This window comes from Panthera onca, chromosome A2, assembly GCF_046562875.1.
Source record: "Panthera onca isolate mPanOnc1 chromosome A2, mPanOnc1 haplotype 2, whole genome shotgun sequence".
Taxonomy (NCBI): domain Eukaryota; kingdom Metazoa; phylum Chordata; class Mammalia; order Carnivora; family Felidae; genus Panthera; species Panthera onca.
Window position 1 is genome coordinate 97,653,946 of NC_138340.1, and position 18,612 is coordinate 97,672,557.

Consider the following 18,612-nt stretch of genomic DNA (forward strand, 5'->3'; position numbering starts at 1 on the left):
CTTAGGAGGAATTCTTCCGTAAAGCACAGCCAAAAAAAAAAAAAAAAAAGAGACGAGTTAGGGGAAAGAAAGGGGCAGGGGGGCGGGGTGTGGAGAGAAAGGAACTGCTGCCCACTCACTTCTGTTTGGCGCCAATGAAATTGACCTAAAGATGGCTCTTTCGAGTTGACTTCTGGGAGCCCAAGACACTCTGAGTGGCACCAGACGGCCTCATGGGGGTGCGGGGCAAGCACAGTACAGTCCCAGACCTATGGCCTTTCCTCTGGGCCCGCAATGACATCTCAGGAGGGTTGGGAAAAGGGCCATCCACTGAAGCTGACTGCACCCAATCAGTATTCCACAATCTCCGACTTCTCAATGAGGCCTTTCACCCTCCTTGCTTCAGGGTCAAGGTTGGAACCCCTCCTCCCACTGCTGGAGAGCAGAGAGTGGGATGGGGCCAAAAGGGGAGAAGGAGGTTGGGTGTTGAGGAGAGAGTTAATATCCACATTGATGAGAGTGCAGCTTGGAATGTTACCAGAAAAGACTGCCCTATCCCAAAGTCTAACTGGAAGCCTCTCTAGATGGGCTAGGCATTTTCCCCAAGGTGTGGAGGGGAGGGGAGGAAGGCACGAAGGTGCTTAGGCATTGCCTGTAAGTAGGGTCAGTGAACGCGCATCAGGGTCCAGAGGCATTGGTGGACTCAGTGGAGAGTTATCCGAGTCCAGGCTCACCCTGGAGCTGGTAAATCTGGACAAGATGTCTGTGGAGAAGAGGAGGTGGAGAGTGGAAACCTGAAGCGGAGGGGACAAATTCTTCACTGCAACCTCAGAAACGAGAGATCCCATAAGACAGTCATCCAAGTCGTCCATTGCAGTCATTTTGCAGGGCCAGATGATCTCTGAAGCCTCAGCCGAGAATCGGCCTCAGCAGAAGGAAGCGAGGAGGTCGAAGGATTTCCCCAATAGCCGTCTAGTCTAGCGTGCGCAGAGCACATCCTCCCCCATCACTCGTTGCCACGCTGCCCCTAGCGTGCTCCCCCCACCTTCCGGACACCAGGCGTCCTGGGACTCCAACCCAACCCTGCACAGACAGAAACCCCTTCTCACCCTATCCCGGGGCCAGAAGAGAGAGAGAGCGTTACTGATGAAAAAGCGGGCGCGCACACGCCCCAAAACTGGAGAGGGGGTTGCGGGAGGGAGCAGGAGGAGGGGGCGGGGGCGGGCGGCCTCCGCCTGCGCCACGCTGTCGAATCCCCACTCCCTCCTCCCTAGCTTCCTCCGCGCCCGACCGGCCCCCTCCACCCTGCGGGTGGCCCTCAGGGCACAAGGTGAAGCAGGGCTGGACAGCTCCTACTTTGATCTCCGGGCTCCCGTCCCCTCTACAGCTGCCCGGTGCCCGGAGATCGGCAAATGTGCCCACGTCGGTGTCTGCAGAGCGCTCCGACGTGTCCAAAAGTGTTTCCAAACTTGGAAAGGGCGGGGAAGGGAGGGGGGATGGGGAGGGCGGAGGTATGTAGACAGCGAGTCAGAGTTTCCCCCTTGAAAGCCTCAAAAGTGTCCACGTCCTCAAAAAGAATGGAACCAATTTAAGAAGCCAGCCCCGTGGCCACGTCCCTCCCCCCTTCGCTCCCTCCTCTGCGCCCCCGCAGTCTCCTCCCAGCTGTGGCTGCCCGGGCCCCCAGCCCCAGCCTTCCGATTGGTGGAGGCGCTTTTGGAGGCACCCTCGGGCCAGGGAAACTTTGGCCGTATAAATAGGGCAGATCCGGGCTTTATTATTTTAGCACCAAGGCGGCAGGAGGTTACAGCTAAGTTGGAGGTACTGGCCACGACTGCATGCCTGCGCCCGCCAGGTGATACCTCCGCCGGTGACCCAGGGGCTCTGCGACACAAGGAGTCTGCATGTCTAAGTGGTAGACATGCTCAGCTTTGTGGATACGCGGACTTTGTTGCTGCTTGCAGTAACTTCGTGCCTAGCAACATGCCAATGTAAGTGCCTTCGGCTTGCTTGGGGCAAACGGGGAAGAAAGGTTAGATGGGTGGGCACCCTGGTCGGAAGAAAGAAAACCTGGTACAGCTTGGAGGCAAGGCTCCCTGGCATGTGGAGAACCACCGGCATGGATGAAAACATGGAAATTATTTTAGAAAATGAAAACATAAAAGGCTCAACTCTCTCCAAAAGTTAGGGAACTTTTCTCTCAACTGAAAGTGAGTCTTAATTTGATCTGGGTCCTCTGATTAGTGAAGCTCAAAAAGCAGAAAGTCTTTTTCCTTAGGATGAGACATTAACAGGCCCCATAACTGCACTGATGCCCACCTTGTAAAACCTGAGGCCTGCTTTAGAAAGCCCTTTAATTTCGTAATATAAAACTCACCCCACTATGTAAATCTGGACTTTGGGCTTTTCTCTTCTGGGCGGTTTAAGGCTTGCCTGGATGAGGATGATAACTATGAGGCGCCCTCTGGAGGGAGGACAAGGAAAGCACAGAGGACCAGGCATTATGCTAATGAAATCCCCATGAGAGACTCTATGGGTTTACATATAGAGGTGACCTGCGTTTCTGATTGAAGCCATTCCCAGTAGCTAGTCAGTGTATCCTGGGAAGGAAAATGGATGTTCCTTGGAATGGATACACTCTGAAGAGTAAGATTAGCTTCTCCATGTATTATCTGGTCATGGAAATGGTAACTTTATTTAATTAAAATACGTTCTACCTTTTGTTGAGCCTGAGAGTTACCTCTTTAACGTGTCCTCAGTGACAATCAGACACTCTGACCATACCAAGTTGAGAAATATCAACAGTGAGCTGAAACTCAAGAGACCGCGTTTTTTCCAATGACTTTGCCACTAGTTTACCACGTGACCTCAGGCAAGTCAAACTGAGCCTTCTCTAAAATGCAGAATGGAGTTTAGATGGACTCCAAGGCCACCTTCCAGACATAGGTTTTATGACCAGACTTCTATGTCAAGATAGAATGGAGAAAAGCAATCTGTCTTTGTCTTGAAAATGGCTGTCTAGATACCAGACAAAGATACTGACTTGATGGGGTATGAGGGGTGTCTGGCCACACCCAACACTCCAGAAAGTTTGCTCCACCCACATGCCACGGTGTCTACCATTGCATCATTGTTGGTTCACTTTTGTATGTGTGTTTTCTCCCTTTGTCCACTTTTAGTATACACACTGTGGATACTAAGGAATAATTGTATTGAAGAAATTCATATTACCAATTTTTTTTTTTTTTTATGAGATCTGAGGATGGGGGAAAGAGTTGGCTCCTAGAGAAATGATAAAAACAGACCTAGGAAAGTTTGAAGGTACAAAAGGCAACTCACCTCTGACCAACAGCCAACTACAGTCTGGAATAAAAGTTACCAAACACACATTTCTTCAAAATGGCTCAGTCTGAGTAATTAAAAGGCAAATTTCCAAAATCATAAGGACTTCTGTTAATCAAGTTTAGGCCTAATTATTCTTCCTACTGATGGATACAATGAAGTAAACATATCATTTTCCTAATTTAAAAGTAATTCTTATAAATTGCCCTTAAATGTCAGTGCTGGATGTGGTCCACCCTCCTGAATTGTGACTGTTGTAACAGATGTTCTCACTCCAAATGACACACTTCTTGGCCACCTAATTAAAGCAATTTTTAGGGGTGATTCATCTTGTTGCCAGCTTGGCCACCCTTACATCCTGTGTTAACCTATAATTTTTATACCATAGGAGAGGAATTCAGTCTTTAAGGACTTACAGCAATTATGGCAAAGGGGGGGATATTACTTTAGTATGTTTTTCCCATTATTTCTCAAGATCTTTAATCCACAGTTTTTCCATTTATACAGAGCAATTCCTTCCCAGGGACAAAAGTGATACATATTGGCAAAATGACCTTACCTAATTTAAGTGAACCAATTTAAAGCAAAATTTCAGATGTCCAAATGACTCCATTTTCATAGTGACTAATTTGCAAATTAGACCTTTTGAAAAAGGACATTAAGAATGGTATAAATTCAGTGAAATACTAAGTAAATTTTGTTTTAAAAAAAGTCTGTTTCGATAACATAGTTCCTTAAATTTTCCCTTTTTTAGATTTTTACATATCAAAAACTATCTAAACCATAAATTATTTCCTCATCAATGTACCCGTCTTACTCACATTCAGTGATTTACCTATGCAGTTTACTAACTTAATTACTACTCATTATAAATATCCTTCAGACACATTAATATTTAACAGCATTTATAAAATAGTAAATAATTAACAATTTAATTTGAAATATATTTACATATTAATATTGCAAACAAATCACACTGCTGACCCCTGCCATACTTTTGACTGCATAATTTCCAAGGCATTAGAATATTCTTAATAAAAAAGAAAAAACACTTGATCCTTTAATTGGATAAGTCAATTTTATAGACTAATATATCTATTTGTTAAGCACTGCTATGGATCGATGAAATGATTCTAATAATTATGTCCCCCTTTTTCTCTTTTCTCTACAGCTTTAGAAGAGGTGAGTAAAATAATTTTTAGAATTTGTTGTATATATATATATATATATATATATATATATATACACACACACACACATACATACTGAGATTACTGTGGTCACACTAATGTCTTCTCTGAGGAAGGAAGAGGAGGCTACATTGGTGTTGAACAACCTGGATTCCCAAGAAAATCATCAAGAGTTGTAGTAGTCAAACTTTTCTGGCTGCCTCGAAGGCATCCACCCCAATGTCCAAAATGGGCGGTGCTACTGAATAAGACCACCCTTATAAGAACACTCCTAAGAAACAGAATAAATAATCTAGTGGAAGTTTGGGTTTTAAGCATCCGCTACTACAAAGCAGGAGACTTCACAGAACTAAAGAATCTTTGTTATTCCCTTGGAATCATTTGCAAGACTATTACGAACAAATTCTTAGCTCGTGAATTGAATTTGAGGCATAATTACAGATAAGTATAAATTTTGGTTCTGAACATATTTTATTTAATTTATTGGTAAAATTTAAAATCGAACTTTGAAATATTTAAATAATGGTACACACAGTGCATATACTCTGTAGATATATTTGTATACTTCACAGAACTAGGAGCCATTTTTAAAAACACAAATACAGTTTTCCCCCTAATAATTTCTTACTTATTCTTTTCTAGGCAACTGCAAGAAAGGTAAGAGTCTCATATTTTCCATAATATCTGAAATGATTAGAAAGAACTTCTAATTTAACTAAATTTATAGTAGACTACAGAAGGAAAATACTTTGTCAAGATTTTGCCCACATGAATATGCATTAGCTAAACCATAAAATAAAGTATCTTTGATGTTAAAGATAACCAAGCTTTATTATCTTCCAGAATTATCTCTAATTACACTGATATTACACAAACTGGTGATTTACATACTAAAGGAAAAAAAGACTTGTTTTAATTCTGGAGATGGAATGAGTATTATGTTAATTATAGGTAGTAAATGCAAGTTTATTTTAAAGGGCTTTGACTATATAAATATACTGTTAACGATGTAACAAATGGTAATTTTATCCACAGAAATCATATTTCTAAAAATAGTAGTTATAATATTGGCGTAGTGACTGGAGACTATAGCCTGTAGTCTCCCATTTTAAAAACATCCCATGTCATTATAATAAAAACAAAATACTTTTTCTATTGTATTATGCCACTTTTATATCTACTTTCTAATAATATTGTGTTTAGATCGGTCTTACTAATTATTGTCAAGAATGCTTGCTCGTTCGCTGTTAATTGCTTAGACATTTATTATCGTGCTGTTTGTATCTTCCCTGTAGGGCCCAACTGGAGATAGAGGACCACGTGGAGAAAGGGTGTGTAATTTTTGAACTATTAAAAAGCTTTGAACCATATTTGAATAACTACATGTTAGAAACTACAGGAAACTTTTACAGTTTATACGAACACTATATTTCTTATATCTGGTGGGGCATCCAGATATTTGCACCACCTTTTAAGCAGATAATGTCCTACAGAAAAGGTGAATGAGCATTATTGTATATATATCAATAATTTTTTTTAGATCAAGACTATCCTTTTGGAAAGCAAAACTATTATAAGCAGCCATATTCTTTGCATGGTCTATCTTTCTTTGTTTTCAGTTGACCTGTCCAACTCCTGTATAATGGAAATGTATCTACCTACCACCATACATCCTCTCTTTTCACATGTTTTGTTTGCTTTTCAAGTAAGATCTCTTACGTAGTCTGGTAATAGAAGTGAAACATCAGTCAGTCAACAACATGTTTCTGTGTAAATTCATAAATGTTCAAGTTAGGCTTACGATTTATTCATGATATTCTTAGATCTCCCTGCTATACTTATTTGGCATGTATAACTACATGCTTTTGCATTATAGAACACGTTTGCCAGTGTATAAATACCTACATTATATGTGTTGGGAAGTACAGACTAAAATGTATTCCACTCAGACAATGTGTTAGAAGTAGCAATATGTCGGTAAATTATCTTAACAATGTAAATAGTGTTAATGGTAAGAAATCTGCAGGATTTTCTATCCTGTGATAAAGTGACTTTATTAATTGTGATATCAATTAATCTACTGTTCATACATAATATATCAAAACAATTGAATAAGTTCATCAGTCTGAAACTGATAATCAGTATACATGGTACATCGCTGTGCACTCTTTTCTATATGAAGTTTATAGAATTCTAAATTGTAGCTGTAATTTCCATCTTTATTTGAATACTGGAGCTCCATTATGAATTAATATTCAAATCCTGAGATAGCCCTCTTCCAGAGGAACTACTCTGTCTTGTGTCTTCTTTGTGTGCCAGTCAGTAAACCTCCTTCTAAGAAAGACCCATGTCATAAGTGAATTCCCATTAGTGACAAATATGGCGTATTACATTTCCTTACCACTTGCACGTTGAAAGAGCTGAACAACTGATCTTACCACATGTGTTCTTAGGTCTTCTTTTATATGTATAGATTTCTAAGGGATCTGTCTAACCCTGACCTAATTCACTTTTTACAAAACAGGGTCCACCAGGCCCACCAGGCAGAGATGGTGACGACGGTATCCCAGGCCCTCCTGGCCCACCTGGTCCTCCTGGCCCCCCTGGTCTTGGCGGGGTAAGGTGTCTTAAGCACTGCTAACGTTTAGCTAACTTTAGTTTTGTTATACCTCTATTGGAAGAAGGTTCATTGTGGAAGTTATTTTTTAGCAGTTAAGGGAGCGTCTACTATTTGAATATTAGTACATTTTATTTCATTTCTTTGGTTTCTTCATTCAAGATTTTGCTTTGCCTGTTCTCTTTGTGAGCCCTTGTCAATTACAGGACTGGTCTTTGTGTTCACTGAAGGTAGCTGCAGTCCTCACAACTATTATTTAATTTGGGGATTTAATATCTTTCATCAGTAGGGCACAAATAAGAGGTGTTGCATTATTGAAGAGTTTGATTAGATTGAATTATAAGTGAAATCCCTGATCTTCAGCAATTTCACAAACATCCTACTCTTTTTATTCTCCTTGGCTTGAAGTCTGCTGAACCAACATTCAAAGTAGTTTTAGGTTTAATTTGCTTGAAACTAATTTAAGAAAAGTACATTTCCCTTTTTCATTAATATCTTCCTTTAGCTTTATGTCTTTAACAATGGTATGAGTGCCAAATGGCCTCACTGCAGGAAGGAAAACATATTTGCTTAATTGGTTAGCACTATGAATCAGAAGCCTGATTCTAATACCCAACTGTATGCCAGTAAAATAAGACCTTTCTCCCCCAAAAGATCTTATTATGATTGCTTATCTACTGAGTGCATTAAAAAGCACCTTCTTTAATAGACCTACTACTATAAGAGAGATCTTTAACAGTAAAGTTATTACTGTGAACTATTTTTTAAAAGTTTAATCTTCCAAGGGGCATTTTAATTTAATTTTCCTCTAAACTTGAAAACTCGTTTTTGAAACTCAAGCATGAAAAAGGTCTCTTAGTCACTTTGGGTAGTTCTGGAGGAGCTGGCAAACAGGTGGAAATACAAAGGTGACCTCTTGTTCTCTGTGTAATTTATCAGGGATCCCCGGTGGCTTAAAGTGTAGAAGGCTCCCCTTTCTCAGTGTAGAGGTTTTAGGGGGTGGGAACAGGGGAGGATTGATGGACAGGGAGGGAAAGGGTTTGGAAAATAAGGTAGGGAAGCTTCCTACTTCAAACCAGGTGTGGACTAAATTTTTTTAAACTTGTATTTTTTTCCTCACTTTTTAGGAACTTCCTTCAATATGGAATTTTAAACTAACAACTATATAAAAATATTGCTCCCTTTTAAACAATAATGTAAAAATCTTTACAAGTAGAATGAGAAAGTGAACTATAGGGCTGGCATTTATAATGTATATGTATATTTTTTTCCTCTCTAGAACTTTGCGGCTCAGTATGACCCTGGAAAAGGAGTTGGCCTTGGCCCTGGACCAATGGTATGCTTATCTCTTTTTATCTTAACCAAAACAAAAAGAATTTGTTTTTCATGTTAAAAATTTCACATTGCCATTTCCTTAGCTCCCAAGGTTAACACTTAATACTTAGATCAGATAAAAGCAGCAATTCCTTTTGTATTCAAATGTATAATAATCTGAGCCTAGATTCAGGGTTCACTTTTCTCTACAAACATGTTTCCAATGTGTAAATAATCTCTGGACATAGTAACCATAACTTAGATAAATCAATTTAATTCAAAAGAGTGATCATTCTGATTAATTTTTTTACATCCTTTGACCTTGCTCAGAATTTTAAGCAACCCGTAGAGGCACGGACCTATTAAGTTCTATAAACTTGCCGGAAAGGAGCAACAAGTTCTAGTCCATGCTGTTTGTTCTATAGCAAGAGAGTTTAAGCCCTTTCCCTTTAAGGCCATGGAAGTGGTTAATGGCAGAATTAGAATGTCTGATAATCAACGACATCATGTCTCATGTATCTAGTACTTGAATAAAACATCAATTTATTCAACAATATTTATCAGGTGCCTTCAATGAGCCCCAAACTGTATTATGCACTAGGGATGCAACAATGAATAGGACAGAATCTCTCCCTCCCTCAAGGAGTTAACAATACAGGAAATGTTTCTTTTTATACCTTTCAATAAAAATACCCTTTTTAGTCTATTAACTATAAACCAATATAGAAGAGAATTTGAGTGCAATTTAGCATTCATATCACTCAGCACACATAGTTAGCAACATATGCATAATTTGAGTAACATCTAGAAAAGCATCTATATGATTATGATGATGATGGTCTATCTTTAACAAGTGAACCTTCCAACAAGCATTAGTGAGATGTGTTAGCAAAAGGATGATATGAGCATGCAAAATATATACTAGTATGTATAAAATAAAGGAAAAAATTGCTGGAACTAAAAATATTAAGTTGATTAAACACTGCAGTTTAAAGTTAACATGGTCTTTAAAATATAAATTTTACCTGGACGATGCATTCGGTGCTCTATCTTCAAAAGAAGATGTTTGGCTGGACCTAATGGTCCGTAATAAGCTAATACACTATAAGGGCAAGATAATATTTTCTGTAAATTAAAACTCTCACTTGAGAAGTAATGTGCCTTTAATTGATGATTTCCAATTTCCTGCTTTGTCCTGGTAATTTAAAACATCCATATGTGAAATGAAGAAGTAGAGATTTTCTTTGGCTTTGTTTATATTGGATATTTGAAATTAGCCATTTTAGCTAATGCTGGACGTTAGTCAGTTTTAAAGCAGTACCTATGTCTCAAGAAGAATCTAAAGGGGAAAAAAGTAAAACACTAATAAAAAAAAAAAAAGCCTGCATAAGCCCAGAAAATTAATATGGATTTCAGATTCCCCTGACTTTGGAACCTTCTCTGGGGGGTATAAAACAGTGTGTTTTACTTTTAAATATCAGTGAAATATAATTTAAGCTTTCACATCCACACAGTCACAGACATATGTAATCAACAGATATGTGGCTCACAAATAAGAAGATAGGCAGCAATAAAGTATTAAAATAATTTTCCATGTTGGAAAATCAATAACTATAAAACCCCACAGGGTTCTTCTCTGAATTAATGAGTAATCATGGTCCGTCTCACAGCCCCTGCAAAATAAACTGCCTTTTATGTAAATGAAATTGTTGCAAATACGCAGAAAAATGAATAAATATAATTAAAAATTCATGGCGTCAAAAAAAATTATTTTTAACGTATACCTAAACAATCATTTTGATTGAAAAGTGACAGTTTCTTTTAATGTAGAAGCAATTTCTAAAAGCAAACAATTCTTATAATTAAGATGATGTGCTTTTTAATAAAATCCGTATTATTTCACCCTAGGCATTCGTGCAGTGGGGCAGACTTTCCTGTAGAGCCCCCATCGTTGATGTGTCACGAATAAATTGCCCTAGACTTGTCTATGCAATATTTTCAGTGTGAAGGAGCTGGCCCCTACAGGAGAGCTTGCCCAGGCATTCGTTACTGCACCGGGGAGTCAAGAATGTGGAGCTAGCTCCCAAACTAGTAATGCTGCTTGACTCTACTTGTGTGCTACAGAATGAAGAACAAAAACAACAATCTGCCATTATTGTGGGCCACAGTTTCAGATATAATATTAGATCCTTCCAGGAGGATGTTTCAGTAATATTTTCTTTTTCCTTCACCCCTCACTACATCCCCTTTTGTTTGACGTTTTCATCGGTCACCAACAGCCCTTAAAGGAGCTACAAGGCTCTATAAGGAACCTCCCTCTAATCATTAAGAAGGACTTTTAATCCTTTTCAATTTATGCCTCTTGTGCCAATAAGCATATCAATTTCCTAGCTAGATATGACATGCAGAAGTGACATATGATCAAGGGAATCCAAATGGAAAGGCTTCGCCAGCCGCATAGAAGGCGGTCGTGTATTCTATACTGTGCAGAGACGGATCCGCTTCATGGCATTAGAACCACCTCAGTATGCCCAATTGTGTGCGACTGTCAGGAACCGGTGGTCACCCATCCAACTGGGTTCTGCTGATCTGGGTTAGGAGAAGAAGTGAGAGCAAAGGCAGAGAAATCGTGGAGGAAACGTGGGTCCTTAAGAGCTTCTTTGGGAGAAACAAAAACTATGAAATAAAACCAGGATAGTTCTCTTCATCTGTCCATCGCAAAATGTCTATGGCAATACTGTACTATCCTATCTAACCCAAACCAAAGCCATGAGAACTTATCAGTGCTAACTATGTTTTTCCTCTTTACAGGGTTTGATGGGACCTAGAGGGCCTCCTGGTGCATCTGGAGCTCCTGTAAGTACTGGAAGCTAGTAATCTCTCTTGGGCAAAAAGACAGAATTAAACAAAGGTGCGGAGCATGACATCTCTGTTTTCTTTTAGGGTCCTCAAGGTTTCCAAGGACCTGCTGGTGAGCCTGGTGAGCCTGGTCAAACTGTGAGTACATTTTCCCCCTTTGTGGTAAAGATTTTTTTTTCAAGAAGTTTATTGATGTAACCTTGACGAAACGATTGGTCTCTTCTTAGGGTCCTGCGGGTGCTCGTGGTCCACCTGGGCCTCCTGGCAAGGCTGGTGAGGATGTAAGTATTTACTCATAAGCACTTGCAAAATGCCATTTAAATACTGCCTCAACAAGAATTTCTGGATTCAAATGAAGTGTTTTGCCAAAAGCTGAATATGCCTGATATAACTCTCCCCATCTGGAAAACATTACTTTAATGAAATCTTAATTTGTTTGTATTTAAGGGAATTAGTTGTTAATTAAATATATATTTGGACCCACATTTTTATATGATGCCTTTTCCCCCTATTTTAAAAACCAAGATGTTCCAACTTCCATCTGATGGCTTAGCAAGAAAAGCAGCTTACCCTATGATGTTTCCATGTTTTAGGGTCACCCTGGAAAACCTGGACGACCTGGTGAGAGAGGAGTTGTTGGACCACAGGTAAGATTTATTAGCCCAGTGTATACAGTCCAGACATCAGAAGCATCTCACATATAAGACAGTTGGTAAAACTGGAATCAGTCTAAATGGCCACATAGATGTTTGAACGCATGCACCACTCACTGAAGGCATCTGACAAATCAAGGAGCCTAGTTAAGGATGCATACAGTTTTTATTAATGCAAATAATGTCGTCTTAATGATAGCAAGCATACTATAAACTAAATCATGTTTTGTACAAATACCATAGTATTAGTTACTCAAATTAGAGCAAGTTAATTTGCTGATCTGTGGTTTAAAAATATCCCAGCCATTGATTCCAAGCTTGAACTTCCATGAGAAGAAGTACTTTGGAGGGAAGAAATCATTGTTTTTTAATTGAGAACGAAAACATTTACCTTCTGTGTTTCTTTTTAAGGGTGCTCGTGGTTTCCCTGGGACTCCTGGACTTCCTGGCTTCAAGGGCATTAGGGTGAGCACATTCTTTACCCGGAGGAAAGAAAATGTTGATTATTTTTAGGAAAAACCTCAACTATATTTAAACTCCTGGGTGACACATACTTGCTTCCAAATTCCTGGAATTCACCAGAGTGAAGAGAGTGAGAGAAGAGGTCGGATGGCTGGGAAGTACAGTGGGGTATAGTTTTTTCAGTCTGTCCACAGCTTCCAAGAAATGAGGATCCCTACAGAGAAAATTGTGTAAAAGGCGTATGACTTAAGAGGTGTTTATAACCATCTGAAGATCGTAAAATGATTAAAGATGGAAAGAATGTGAGAGATCATCTAGTTCCATATCCTTCCCTTTCAAGCACAGGGAGGTTTAGCGACTTACCTGGGGAAACAGAGCAAGTTTGCTGGGCCCTGGACACATTGTACTGAAGCGGTCACCAGATTCACCCAGGAGGTTTGGATTTGACCAAGCACTATAACGAAACGGAATTTTAATCATAAGAATTTGCATTTCAGGGACACAATGGTCTGGATGGATTGAAGGGACAGCCTGGTGCTCCAGGTGTGAAGGTAAGTACCAAATCAGAAGCATTGTTTTTGAAACAATTGACTGTAATTCCCCATCACCATCAGAAAGTATATTTTTACTGAAGACTACTCATATTCCAAAGAGTTTCTCATTTCCCCCTCAGTACTTCAGAGCCCTTAATGGTGAGGATACAGGATTCTGTGACAAAAGGCCAATTATTAATAATATTTATTTAATTTAATACCTATTAAACAGTTGAGATAAAAATGTCAATAGTTTCTTCCTCCATTTCCTTTCCTCCTCCACCCGACCTCTGCAGCCAAAATAAAAGTAAATAAACATAAAATCAGATATTAGAACGCCGTGTTATTTTAAACTGTAAATTCTCCTTTGCCATGCACAAATTAGATAGGTACATTCATGTCACAATCCACTTTTCAACCTCTTTCCTGTGATTTATCTGTGCACACTCAAAAAATTTTTAATTAGGTAATTAAAGTCTCAGAAGTGTGTTATCTCTTGGCTAGGCTCTTCTCTGACAGCGCTTTCAACTATAAAATGTTCTCTCTCCTATTAAGGAGATAATGTGATATTAAAGTGAATACCAACGTAATTACAAATTAATGAGTGACGAATACTAGCGGGACCAGAAATGAACGTGAATATGGAGAGTCTGCTCTAACTTTCCAGCTGCCACACAAATGGATAAGGTCAAACTCATTCTCCCTAGGGCCTAATGTAATAGCTCAGACTACTAGTCTCAGCATCATCAAATGTTAGAGCCACAGCGAGCTTTGGAGACCCCCTCACTTTGCAGATGAGGGAAACTGAGGCTTAGAGAGAATGAGTGGCTCACCCAGAGTCACACATCCAGTAGTTAGAAGGCTTTAGGCTAAAATCCTTACCTCTCATTTGTGCTTATTCCCAAAGAATACACTTCACCTAGAATCCTAGAAATGAAGGGTCCTTAAAGGGTCTCTCAAACCTGTGTCTTCTATATCTTCATCAGATTATTTAGAAAGAAAGTTTCTTTACATGTACCATTTTATTAAATTACTGCTCCCCCTCCCACCATGCTTTTTACTCAAGAATATAGGTTGGAAATAAATAAGATAGCTCTGAAAAATATTATGAAGCTTTAAATTTCCGTGCATATTTTACAAAAAGGAAAATATTCAGTGTTTAAAATAACTTTAGGGACGCCTGGGTGGTTCAGTCAGTTAAGCGTCCGACTCTTGATTTCAGCTTAGGTCATGATCTTGTAGTTTATGGGTTCGAGCCCCATGTCGGGCTCTACACTGACACTGTGGAACCTGCTTGGGATTCTCTCTCTCCCTCTATCTGCCCTCCCCTCCCCCACCAAAGTAAATAAATAAAAGTAAATTAAAAAAATAACTTTAAAGAGGGTAAATATGATTCTATTGAAAGCAGTTTATCCTCTGCCATCTCTTTTTATGATATTATTCCTGGTAAATAGGCCTAGTCGAAATGATATCCAAAGTCTAAGGAAAAATATTAGAGCTAGGGTAAATAACCCTCAAGTAACCACATGCCCCTAGTACTGTGATATTTGGTATTATCTAAATAAAAACATAAATTTTAGAAATTTAAAAAAATTTATGTGATTGGCATAATTGAGAAGCAGTCTACATGTTTCAAAATATGTAAATGGTTCAAATTAAAATAAGAGGGTAAAAATTACCTGATCAGAAAAAAAAATAATCAATACCTGTAATGAACAAAATCCCAATCCTTCTTTTCCATGTAGGGTGAACCTGGCGCCCCTGGTGAAAATGGAACTCCAGGTCAAACAGTAAGTTATTGATTACTTGATTGTAAATCTAAATGTGTACACTCTTTGCAAGCTGGAACTTCTTTAATGTTTTTGCTAATTACCATTTCCCTCGGCATTGTATTCTTTGATATTTTTCTAATAACTTTCTGCATACTTAATTGAAATCCATTACCTTTTAGTTGGAATTAGAACAAGACCTAGTTATTTCTAGTGGATTCTTACGCATGTTGGAAATTGGACCAAGCAAATTATGCCTGTGACATTTTTTAAATTAGCATTCTGGACTTCATTGAAAATATTTCTGCTTCTAGGGAGCTCGTGGGCTTCCTGGTGAGAGAGGACGTGTCGGTGCCCCTGGCCCAGCTGTGAGTATTTCCAATTTTGTCCCTTTTTATCCTTTTAAATAGTCTTCTAACAACTGCTGTTTAACTTTTCCTCTTGACTTTTTCTCCTTATTTTCTTCATAGGGTGCCCGTGGAAGTGATGGAAGTGTGGGTCCTGTGGGTCCTGCTGTAAGTTTTGACACTGAAGAATTTGGAAGGGGTTGAGAGTGTGGGATGGGAACTATCTTCTTTATTAATTTGTAAAATGACACCATTTTAGACCCCTTACCAAATGTTCTATGAGGTCTTTTGGAAGTTCTCTTTATAAGTACTAGTATCCCTAGGGCTTTTCATTGATGCACAAAGTAAAATCAACCTCACCTTGGATACCTTGAATGTCTTCCCTTTGATATTAATGACAACAGACTAGCTGTCACTTTTCTCTTTGCCGGTAGGAACCAGCCACTCTGAGCCACTGCAATCTTCTAGCCTCATTGTATTGTTAATTTACTGGGAGGAAGTTTCTTACCGTATTCTACTTTGATTTCAGGGTCCCATTGGGTCTGCTGGCCCTCCAGGCTTCCCAGGTGCTCCTGGCCCCAAGGTAAAAACACTGGTGACCATTGTCATTACCTTGATAAACTTCTTATTATGATGTGAAAGACACAGACTGTGTTTGCAGATAGATAATTACAGAACAGGTAACTTAATGAGTCGCCCTTTCCAAATGGATATAGAATGGCTACTTTTCTCACTCCAAGCATGAAATAGATCATGTCTCTATACTTGAGCCCAAGGACATAGATATAAAAGCCAACATGGAGGTTTATTTTATGGGACCCCTCTGAAATAGACTCCCAAACTAGTCAGGACTGACTAGCTGAGAACCAGTCTCCACTGGTTCAGAGGTGTAGAGACAGAGGTAGGAGAGACAGAGGCAGAGAGACAGAGGTAGGTGAAGATGGTAGCCAAGATGGGAGAACTAGACCAGGAAAACAGGAACCCAAATCCAAATCTGTGGTACCAAACCAGGTAAGGGAAATGATCGCAGTTCTGAAGAAAGTTCATGAAACTTGATGTCCTAAAAATGGAGATAGGCTGTTTCATTATTCGCAGACTAATGCCTCAGTGTCATTCCTTCTTTTAGGGTGAACTTGGACCGGTCGGTAATCCTGGTCCTGCTGGTCCCGCGGGTCCCCGTGGTGAAATGGGTCTTCCAGGTGTTTCTGGCCCTGTTGGACCTCCTGTAAGTAGTCATTGTCGTTAACCTCAGGGAGTGGAAGAAAGCCAAAAGAGTGAAGGTGGGCTCAGAGAAGAATGGAAATACTCCTATGAACTGATATCCTTCTCCCTTCTTTTTCTTCGTAGGGTAACCCTGGAGCCAACGGCCTGACTGGTGCGAAGGGTGCTGCTGTGAGTATATGGCTATTACATGCTGCTCTGCTTTTAAAGGCACTTTAAAGAGCACCACCTCATCTGCCAATCATCTTATGATGAGTCACCCCGCATTCTCTTCACAGGGCTTGCCCGGTGTTGCTGGGGCACCTGGCCTCCCTGGACCCCGTGGTATTCCCGGCCCTGTTGGTGCTGCTGGCGCTACTGGTGCCAGAGGACTCGTTGTAAGTGATCGTGGCCACAGCTTCCATCATCCTGAAGTACTAGCTCTGCCATCATCTTGTCACCATCTAGACTTCCTCTTGTGGATTTATCGTTTTTATGTTTCCTTTTCTTAGCATTTTTAGTTTGCATTTCTTCTATGAGTGCATGTACATGTATGTTCTGTATGTCCATCTGTCTCTCTCTCTCTCTGTCACACGCACACACACCCTCCCGCTATCCTAGAACATTACCCAAAGGTCAGTGAGGTACATTTCTATTATCAGCCTTGTCCTTTCAACTAAGCCATTCTGCTATAAGCTGTTCCAATATGAATTGGACACATTTCTTACAGAACCTGAACTTCTCTTTACCTTGATCCGTGAATATTCCAAGATGCTTGTCTGTAAAAGAGTTGTGACAAATGTTTGTCATTTGACCACTGTTTTGTAATGAACCCTAGGGTGAACCTGGTCCAGCTGGTTCCAAAGGAGAGAGTGGCAACAAGGGTGAGCCCGTAAGTAGTTCTATAATTACAATTTGATGGGTTTGTTACTTTTTCAATCCTAAAAGTAATACTTTTGCTTTTTTAAAAAAGTTATTATTTTTTCTCTGGGTGGATTTGACATAAAAATGATTTTTTTTCTACTCCCTCCTCTTTTGCTTTTTCCATGAAACAGGGCTCTGCTGGTCCTCAAGGTCCTCCTGGTCCCAGTGGTGAAGAAGGAAAGAGAGGCCCCAATGGTGAAGCTGGATCCGCTGGCCCCTCTGGGCCTCCTGGGCTGAGAGTAGGTTCCAGATGCTCTTGACACCCAGGCACACCAACCAGAGGGATAGAACACCCTTTCGTTGGAAATTGGTCAGAATGACTGAGGGAGCATCTGCTCTCCATCTGCTTTTCTAGATCAGTGACTCAGTCTGGTCTGGGAACAGAATTGACCTACTGTTGTAGAATGTCTCCTGCACACATCCCTCTGGGGTTTGGGTGAAATTTTTTGGCTTGGCCTGTGTTGGTCTCTCTCCCTTAAGGGCATCACGGTTTCTCGCATGCATGCCATATTTCTGTGAACACTGCCCTGTTGGATTCTAGGATTTTCCCTGACTCTTGCCGTTTCATGTACTCTCTCACAGGGAAGTCCTGGTTCTCGTGGTCTCCCTGGAGCTGATGGCAGAGCCGGTGTTATGGTAAGCTGTCCATTCCTCACTCCCAGGGAGAGAATTCAGTGGGTGTGTCCCCCGCCTAAGCACCCTTCTCTCCCCCTTCTGTTGAACAGGGCCCTCCTGGCCCCCGCGGTGCTACTGGCCCTGCTGGTGTCCGAGGCCCCAATGGAGATGCTGGTCGCCCTGGAGAGCCCGGCCTCATGGGACCCCGAGTAAGTTTCAGAAAGATTCTGAGTGAGTCACACCTGGCACCGTTTCCTTTTTTAAAGGGATGATTAATATCAGAAGATGACAATAAAAAAATCATCAAACGTAAATCTGCTAGTAGATTTGCTGATGGTTGCCTTTTTAATGTAACTTTATCAACACTCAGAGATACTTTTACGAATTTGGTTAGTTCGTAAATTTCTTATTTACTGCTTGATACAATGGCCAGGAGGTTTTGGAAAAATAGATTGATTTTAATATATCCAAATTAGGTTGGTTCTCCTATCAGCATGAATCTTGTATCTCAATTTGTGAGTTTTATATAAGGTGTTCATGAAACGTATTAGGACTATACATTATCAGTGTATTAGATTCATAAGTGAAATCATTTTTCCAGCAATCACAAAATGCTGTAATGTATTCAGCATCACACTAGCCACAGAGAAATGACCTTTAGATTCGTAGACACTCTAATCCATAGCAATAGAGTGATTTTTTTGCCTCCATTATCTCTTATGGATGAATATCATCTGTAATTGTCCCATAAACAAGTAATAAACACACCAAATATAGCAATAAAAAATCCACTTTGAAAATTGCTGACTAA

At 40.1% G+C, this 18,612-nt stretch overlaps 1 protein-coding gene across 1 annotated transcript in view; it reads left to right on the forward strand.

Moving 5' to 3' along the window:
* Nucleotides 1-1,661: 1,661 nt before the first annotated feature.
* Nucleotides 1,662-18,612, forward strand: part of COL1A2 (collagen type I alpha 2 chain) — a 35,807-nt gene continuing 18,856 nt past the window's right edge. The window contains exons 1-23 of the mRNA XM_060632481.3: nt 1,662-1,967; nt 4,490-4,500; nt 5,151-5,165; nt 5,804-5,839; nt 7,033-7,125; nt 8,405-8,461; nt 11,251-11,295; nt 11,383-11,436; nt 11,526-11,579; nt 11,892-11,945; nt 12,363-12,416; nt 12,911-12,964; nt 14,692-14,736; nt 15,030-15,083; nt 15,186-15,230; nt 15,592-15,645; nt 16,189-16,287; nt 16,410-16,454; nt 16,562-16,660; nt 17,101-17,154; nt 17,318-17,425; nt 17,769-17,822; nt 17,912-18,010. Of these exons, the coding sequence (XP_060488464.1) occupies nt 1,898-1,967; nt 4,490-4,500; nt 5,151-5,165; nt 5,804-5,839; nt 7,033-7,125; nt 8,405-8,461; nt 11,251-11,295; nt 11,383-11,436; nt 11,526-11,579; nt 11,892-11,945; nt 12,363-12,416; nt 12,911-12,964; nt 14,692-14,736; nt 15,030-15,083; nt 15,186-15,230; nt 15,592-15,645; nt 16,189-16,287; nt 16,410-16,454; nt 16,562-16,660; nt 17,101-17,154; nt 17,318-17,425; nt 17,769-17,822; nt 17,912-18,010 (1,353 nt within the window). The 5' untranslated portion in view covers nt 1,662-1,897. The remainder of the gene's footprint in view (nt 1,968-4,489; nt 4,501-5,150; nt 5,166-5,803; nt 5,840-7,032; nt 7,126-8,404; nt 8,462-11,250; nt 11,296-11,382; nt 11,437-11,525; nt 11,580-11,891; nt 11,946-12,362; nt 12,417-12,910; nt 12,965-14,691; nt 14,737-15,029; nt 15,084-15,185; nt 15,231-15,591; nt 15,646-16,188; nt 16,288-16,409; nt 16,455-16,561; nt 16,661-17,100; nt 17,155-17,317; nt 17,426-17,768; nt 17,823-17,911; nt 18,011-18,612) is intronic.